At 50.2% G+C, this 8,819-nt stretch overlaps 1 protein-coding gene across 1 annotated transcript; it reads right to left on the minus strand.

Annotated features, from left to right (window-relative positions):
* Positions 1-3,864: 3,864 nt before the first annotated feature.
* Positions 3,865-8,619, minus strand: LOC127009965 (forkhead box protein D1-like). Its single transcript, XM_050883617.1, has one exon. It carries the CDS (start codon positions 7,325-7,327, stop codon positions 5,447-5,449), a length of 1,881 nt encoding a protein of 626 aa, XP_050739574.1. The 5' UTR covers positions 7,328-8,619; the 3' UTR covers positions 3,865-5,446.
* Between the last annotated feature and the right edge of the window lie 200 nt (positions 8,620-8,819).

Here is an 8,819-nt window from a genome sequence, read left to right on the forward strand (position 1 = left end):
CCCACGTACAGCGCCATTATCCCACCTCAAACCACGTACATTGATCCAGCCTTTCCTTGTATACAGCGTAGTCCCATCATTCAGACACCCATGTAAAGTCGTGGCCCAGAGTAGGCGCTGTGTGAACGGGGCTATAATTATGTTGGGCGAATGAGCGTTTTGTGTTCTTTTTTAGCGTTTAAAAGTAAAAGGAAGAAAAAATACGCCTCTTCTTTATCTTTACTTTCTCTACCCATGTTTATGATAAAAAAAAAATTACAGCGCTTCTCCCTAGATATAGATATATAGATAGATAGATAGACAGATAGATACATAGACAGATAGATAAATAGATAAACTAGAATAAAATGTACACCCCCTTACCCCAAAATTATCCCAAAAATTAGATAGATAGACAGATGTAGATAGATAGATACATAGACAGATAGATAGATAGATATACTTGAATAAAAAAAGGTACATCGCTTACCTCAAAATAAGATATACACCTTTTCACATTATAATAAAAAATAAATAAAAATAGTGATATAAACAAAAAAAATACCAACCCTTTTTTTGTTATAGTAATTTTTGTTATTTGATTATTGATATTTTTTTTTTAGTTATCTTATTTTCTTGTCGGTAAGTTATCCAAGCCCTAACATTATTATTATTATTATTATTATTATTATTATTATTATTATTATTATTATTATTATTGCTAAGGCCTTTTTTCCCTGTTGTCATTAATGTTTTTGTTATTTTCTTATTGTGATATTTTTTGTAAGTTTATTTCCATGTCAGTGAATTATACAAAACCGTGACTTTTTTATATAATTATTTTTAAGGCCTCGTTCCGTTGTAGATTCTCTTATTTTATTATTGTGACAGATTTTATTATTTTTATTATGTTATCTGATGTTGTGGCTGTTGTGTTATCCTATTATTTTTTTTCTATTTCGTTTTAGTAAAGTTTCCTTTTTTTTCAACGGCCGGGTCCTTCGCGCTCTCGTCATCGTTTTCTTACTGTAACTCGTATCGTTATTATGTTCTTCGGATTGTTATCTTACTATTATCGTCATGTTATCGCTAATTTTCATGTCGGTAAATGCAGAACCCGCGATCGATATACATATTTTTTTCTCTTAAACCAAAGCTAACTCGTTCATCCCTGACAGAACAGAATTTTACAAGACCATATTTTTTATCGGCGTCCATCTTCTTGTTCTCTTCAAGATGTTTTCCTGGCTTACCCATGAATTGTAGCCATGACACTGTGTAATAACCTTTGTTAGCCCTGATGAACCCTACATGGCATTATAGTTTTTTTCTTTTTTACGTCTTGGCCTGTGGCGCCGGTAGGCCTTCAAAGTAGTAGTAGTAGTAGCCCGTTGTGTCGCTGGCAAGTGTTTATAGTGGTGCCATCTTTACTTTTCAGCATTTTCCATTTTTAGATCCTAAGTTGCATAATATAAATTGTTGGGTGTGTGTTGGAGGGTCGTGCGACGCCGATCTAGTGCTATTTTGTGCTATTAACACTTGTTACAGTAAAGGAAGCAGCTCAAGGGCGAAAATAAATGAAAACAAAAGAGCGCACTAAGCACTGCTCAAATACAAGTAGAAAAGAGGGGCCAAAAGAGAGGTCATTTTCAGGTGGAGCGGTGTGGATTCCGGCGGAGAGGGTCATGTTTTTTTTTTTCCTTCTCTCATAATTTTCATCGCTGACGGAACATAATTTTTCAACGACAGTATTATCCAGAATTTTACAACGACAGTATTATCCAAAAATTCTACGACACTTATCCAAAATTCTACAACGACAGTATTATCCAGAACTTAACGACAGTATTATTCAGAATTTTACAACGACGATATCATCCAGAATTCTACGACAGTATTATCCAGAACTTAACGACAGTATTATCCAGAATTTAACGACAGTATTATCCAGAATTTAACGACAGTATTATCCAGAATTTAACGACAGTATTATCCAGAATTCTACAACGACGATATTATCCAGAATTCTACAACGACGATATTATCCAGAATTTCACAACGACAGTATTATCCAGAATTTCACAACGACGATATTATCCAGAATTCTACAACGAGTATTATCCTAAATTCTACAACGACAGTATTATCCAGAACATCACAACGACGATATTATCCAAAATTTTACAATGACAATATTACCCAGAATTTTCAGCGACAATATTATCCAAGTGTTATTATTTTCTTATTATAATCTTCCTCACTTTTCATGGGGAGGGGGGAGAGAGAGAGAGAGTGGGAGGAGGGGGGGAGGGGCGCGTGCCTAAACTAATTATTTTTCCCCGTAAATTAGTCTTTCAGTCCATCGCGGGGTGTGTGTTTTTCGTCCTCTTATTTTTAACACGGAGGACACGCGCGCGCCTAAGCTAATAATTTTCCCTCGTAAATCAAACTTCCGCCCCAAGAAGGAGGAGGATAATTTTTAAAGGCCTTAACTTATATAGATTTTTTACCCTGTTTCTTGTTGACATTTTTTTTTTCTTTGTTATTTTTTTTTTTAATTCTACGTATATATACAAATTATTTCTACTTGTTGTTGTTGTTGTTGTTCATATTGTTACTGTTCGTATTTTTATTGCCATTTCTATTGTTGTTATTATTATTATTATTATTATTATTATTATTATTATTATTATTATTATTATTATTATTATTATTGTTATTATTGTTACTCTTATTTTCATTGTTGCCGTTTTCATTATTATTTTAGCCCTTGTTATTTTCGTCGTCATTAACGTTGTTGTTGTTGTTGTTGTTGTTGTTGTTGTTGTTATTGTGCTGGTGGTGGAGGTGGTGGTGGTGGTGATGGTAGTGTTGGAAGTGGTTGGGGGAGTGATGGTGGTGGTGGTGGTGATGGTGTTGGTGATAGTGGTGGTGATGATGGTAGTGGTGGTGATGTTGGTGTTAGTGATGGAGGTGGTGGCAGAAGTGATGCTGTTGCTGGCGATGGTGGTGATGATGGTAGTGGTGGTGGTGGTGATGACAGTGGAGGTGGTAGTGGTGATGACAGTGGTGGTGGTTCACGCTCCTGCTAGTCCCCGGAAACTTAATAACGATGTAAGTCCACACACACACTCAAAGAAAAAAATATATATACTTCGGCGCCGCGAGACTGGTTCCGAATAAGATGTTTGTGTCGATAGTCCTGATGACGCTCCGCTGACGATGTTATTGACCTCATGAAGGGGGGAGAGAGCGAGAGCGAGAGCGAGAGAGAGAGAGAGAGAGAGAGAGAGAGAGAGAGAGAGAGAGAACCAATTATACCTTGCCTCCCTCCCTCCCTAAATACCATAAGCGTAATCCCCATATTATCATTCTCTTCAATGCCTTTCCTCCTTCCTACGACTTGAACTCATTCCCAGGTAGAGCATGAAGACACCTGTGGAGCTAAATTTGATCCTTCTTTTATGGGGCATGTTTCTTTTTCTTTTATACGAGCAACGCCATGCTTTTTCATATTAATTTTTCTCATGTTTTATTTTCGACTTATCTTCTAAAACAAAATACCACGAGGAAAAATCTGACTCCACAACACTGATTTCTTTCCTCACTGCATTTTCAAGGAGAGAGACCAAAGAGACCAGAGAGAGACCAGAGAGAGACCAGAGACAGACCACCACCAATAACAACAAAAACACCTATGGCCATTTTCCTCGACCATCAACATCATCACCATTAGTCATTACGAAGATTATTTTAAAGCATGACCTAACACACATGCCCCGCTACCCCTCCCCCCCCCACCCCACCCCCCCAACCCCCCAGGCCACGTAAAGAACCTCCTCACGCCTTCACTGCAGCAGGGAAAGAGACAGAGAGAGCATTTGATTCGCCTTTATTGACAAGGAGTAGAACCAGGAGAGTCTTTGGCATCGAAACATCGCGGAGGTGACGAAGAGGGGAAGAGGAGGAGCACACACACGCACACACACACGCACACACACACACACACACACACACACACACACACACGGAGTCATGTATGTTTGAGTATAGTTATTTATATACATGAATGACATTTTTTTTTTTTTACATATTATACGAATGAAAGGACGAAAATTAAGTGAGTTCTTAGTAATTCTGTTGTTGTTGTTGTTGTTGTTGTTGTTCAGTGTGTGTGTGTGTGTGTGTGTGTGTGTGTGTGTGTGTGTGTGTGTGTGTGTGTTTAGCGGCGAAAGTTTTGTTTTTGTGTTGGCTATGATGTCCGTGTGTTGTTGTTGTTGTTGTTGTTGTTGTTGTTGTTGTTTTGTTGGTGTTGCTTTTAATTAATGTTCCTCTCACTGTTCTTTTTTTTTTTTTTTAGAATGGCACTGAGGATGAAAACAGTAGAAATATAAACAAAATACAAGAACAACAAAAACAATAATAATAATAACAATAACAATAATAATAATGATAATAGCAACAACAGCCTCCGTCATCATCATTACTATTATTATTACTATCATTATTATTATCATTACATTATTATCGTCATTACAATCCGCATTACTATCAATAACAATTTCATTACAATTCTGATGACAAAACGAAGTTGATAATATGTGTGTGTGTGTGTGTGTGTGTGTGTGTGTGTGGTGTGTGTGTGTGTGTGTGTGTGCGTCGGGTCCTCCCCCCAGAGCTCCGTGGAATGTACAGCAGCAGCTCATCCCGTCCTCGGCACAGTCATGCGAGTCTGAGTCTCGGCGGCGGGAACTGTCTTGCCTCGGCGCCGCCCCCGCAGGAACGAGTGTCTTTCGGGCGGCCGTAGCGGCGAGGCGTCCTTTGTGCTGTGCTGCGGGGCGGGCCGAGGCTGTGCCGCCGCCGAGGAATACACTGACACACACACACACACACACACACACACAACAAACACGTATATACACGCACTCCACTCTTCCCAGGAGCTCCCTCGGTACCAAGCTCTTAACGCCTACCAATAAATAATATCAATACTATTAATTACACTCTACATTTATCAAAGTGGTCCGGAGGCCCTCAGCTATATGAAACATGATTTGTACAAAGTAAACATGTAAATTACAGTGAAGTCAGCCAACTGCGTCGGTGGCCTAGAGTCTGTACTTTGGTCGTCACAGTGCGAGGGGGGCGGGGTGGGGGGCGGCAGGGGGTTGGTAGTAAGGGGCGGGTGTCGATGGGAAGCGGGGCGGAACAGCAGATGGGCCGGGGGTCGGGGGCCTCCCTCCCCACACTGCCTGACGCGTTACTGTCCTGAGCGATGTGATGCTTGTGCTGCTGAAGACTCGGGGCGACAGAGCGGAGAATGAGGAGCGGGACGGGGCGGGGCGGGGCGGGGAGGGTTGAGAGGTGGTGTGGGAGCCCAGCCGGCTGTGGGACGAGCCGGGGCGTGACGGTGACGGGCGTGGGGAGGCGGCGAGGCGTGTTTCGGCGACGTGCGGCGAAGGGCGGCTCACTGCGCCATGGAGTGCAGGAGGGCGGCGTGCAGGAAGGGCCGGTGGTCGGCGTCCCCGAGGCCCACGCTGGTGTAGCCGGAGAGTGTCGCCGCCGACGAGGCCGAGCTGACGGAAGACTGGAAGGAGACAGGGACTCGACTGAGGGCGTGAAGGGGCGAGGGCGGCAGGGCGGGGAGCCCCTGCGGCGAGGAAAGGGGCGGGCTGAGGGAGCGGGGGGACTCGCCGCCCCCGTCCATGCCCCCCATCTTGCCGTCGTCGCGGCCGATGAGCGAGTCAATGGTGAAGGGCTTGTGTGTGCGGGGCATCATGGGCTGCGTGTGGCCCGACGGTGACGGCGGCGACGACGGCGGCTGTAGCTGGGGGCCGCACGGGGACTTGAGGGGCCCCTGCAGGCCGGGGTGGGCGAGGCCCGCCGGCACCGCCAGGGGCTTGACAGGGGTTGGGTGGAGCAGGGGCGCGTTGCCGCCTTGTAAAGGTAACATCGGGCGTACCTGGCGGGCCAGCTCCAGGTGCGGCAAGCCCAGTGGCAGCCCCCCCAGGTGGGGCAGGTACGGGGGCGGCGGCAGCAGTGTGTGGGGCAGCGGGGGTCGATTCAGCAGTGGATGGTGGCCGCCCAGAAGCGCCGCCGCCTGCTGCAGCTGCTGCTGCTGGAAGGGGTCCAGCATGCCGGAGGTGAACAACGAAAACACGTGCGGGTCGTTCAGGAAATCTGGTGCCGGCTGCCGCTTGTACCGCTTGCGGCGGCGGAGGAAGGAGCCGTTGTCGAACATGTCGATGGCGCCGGGGTCGAGCGTCCAGTAGTTGCCCTTGCCGGGGTTGCCAGGCTCGCGCGGCACCTTGACGAAGCAGTCGTTGAGGGACAGGTTGTGGCGGATGGAGTTCTGCCAGGCGGGGAACTTGGCCTTGTAGTAAGGGAACCTGTTGATGATGAACTCGCAGATCTCGCTCAGCGTCACGCGCTTCTTCGGCGCCTGCAGGATGGCCATCGTGATGAGAGCGATGTACGAATACGGCGGCTTGACCAACCCGCCCTGCTTGTCCCCCTCCTTGTCCTCCTCCCCGCCCTCCCCGCCCTTCTCGCGGCCCTCCAGCGGCGGCGACGGCAGCGGGGAGCCGCCCACGTCCCCCATGTGGCTGGAGTCTTCTGGAGGCCCTAAGGGCACCTCCCGCTCTCCTAAGGGCGGGCTTTCCTCCCCTCCTCGCTCACTTCGCCCGGCCCCTTCGCACGGCATCTCGTCTGCGTCATTCTCCTGCTGGTGCTGCGGCCCCGCGGCGTCGTCCACCGCCATGGCCTGGTCCGAGGAGTCGTCGGAAGGGCCGCCGAGGCGCCCCTCCTCCCGGCAGTGGTCCAGGGACAGCGGGGGCGGCGACGGCGTCTGGTGGTCCGCCAGGATGGCCAGCTGGGCCTGCTGCTGCTGAACCTGGCGGTCAAACAATACCCGGGCCGCCTGGGCCCGCTCCTGTACCTGGCGCTCCAGCGCTGACCTCTCCAGCAAGGAACGCTCCAGGACCGAGCGGTCCAGCGGGCCGGCGTCCCGCATGTCCTGAGGGCACGGCCTCTCCTGGGGAGCCTGGCGGTCGAGGCCCAGCCGCTCCAGGAAGGATCGGTCCAAGTAGTGGCGGTCTGGGTAGGGTCGCTCCGCCAGGTAGCGGTCGGCGGCGGGGCGCTCAAGGGGCCGCTCCATCACGGGCTTGTCGAAGAAGAGGCGGTCGGTAAGGAACTTGGTGTCAGACTGGTCGAGGTGTGGCCTCGGGTCGTAGAGACGGTGCGGGTCGTACAGACCGCGCGGGTACAGCGTCGGGGGGCCCAGCGAGCCTTCGAGGCCAGCGGCACTGCCCCCCAGCGGCCCGCCGCCCAGGTCAGAGTCACTGGCCATGGTTCAGGAGGGCACGACACTCAGGCCACGCCGGGCATGGGGCTTCGCGCACGCCGCCGCCGCTATCACCACCACCACCGCCACAACTCGCCACTGCTTCCTGAGTGCCGCGGTGCCCGGGCAGCGGCGGCACTCACCGGCGGCCTCGGCAGTCACTAACTGAAGGAGGAGAGCAGCGCAGCAGCAGGCGGCCGGGGTCCGTCCCATGCGGGGGCCAAGAGCTCACTGCCCGCCTGCCTATTATCTTAATGGTTTTATCGCACTTTGTCTACCAACTGGCGCCGGTGCCCGGTACACACACATTTTCATTCTTGTCGCCAAAGTTTGAGTTGAGCGCCACGTTAGATGTACAATCTGCGCTACACATGCCTTCACTATCATAACTATCCAATCAATACGTCCGCCTGCTGCTCTCGTGCGCCCACTGGGCGGAGCCTCGTCCGCCCGGCCAATGAACGGCAGCGGGGGCGCGGGGCGGCCTCGGGGTGGGCGGCGCCGCGGCCGGTGGGCGGGGCGGATTCCTATGCAATGACCACAGGCTCCCGGCGGCGGCGGCCGCGGATCATCTGCCCTGTTCCTGCGGTCACGGGCGGCCCTTCCGAGGACCACTTCGCAGCCCGCCCACGCCCGCTGCCGGGGAGGAGGCGCCGCGCCCTTCACGCCCTCTTCGGAGCCCGCCGGACGACAAGAAAAACCTTCATAATAATGGCACGCAGGTAACCGACGCTCGTGGCACTGAGCGGCGGGGGGTGGCAGCACCTGCCGCGGCGCCGCCAGCCTCGCGGGGACCGTGCCGCCACGGCCAGTCATGCACGTGCCGCCCGCCGCCGCCGCCGCCGACGACGACGACGACGGCGACGACGGCGGTGACGACGGCGGTGACGAAGACGTTATCACCACGACCATTACCTTCCAGCCTCCACCATTTTCTAGGGCCGTTGCACGCAACACACCGCCTCCGCCACAACACAGCATAACCACAACACCATCATCACCATGCGACACACCACACCACACAGCACCACCACCATCACCACCAGGACACACCTCACCTCACCTTCATCACACCAGTGCCCTGTGACACCAACACCACACCACACCACAGCAGTGCAGCTACACCATTATCACCATTACTAAAACCATGACCACCACCACCATCGCCACCCGCAAACCCAACATTCTTATCAATCCTACCATTCAATATACACTAAATCACCACACCACCACATCACTCCACACCACACACTCACCACCACCACCACCACCACCATCATAAAATAAAATAAAAGAATACCAATGATTTTTTTCCCTTCGTTAAAATCACCATCATCACCACCATCACCTCCATCATAAAAAAAAAAATCCATACGTGCTTCACCATACACCATACCCACCCACCCACCATTACAACACCATCCCTTCACCACCATCACTAACCATCACCATCACACACTCCACTCCCACTACGTCAACACACCACTACGAGTATATT

This window comes from Eriocheir sinensis, chromosome 1, assembly GCF_024679095.1.
Source record: "Eriocheir sinensis breed Jianghai 21 chromosome 1, ASM2467909v1, whole genome shotgun sequence".
NCBI classification, from domain to species: Eukaryota; Metazoa; Arthropoda; class Malacostraca; order Decapoda; family Varunidae; genus Eriocheir; species Eriocheir sinensis.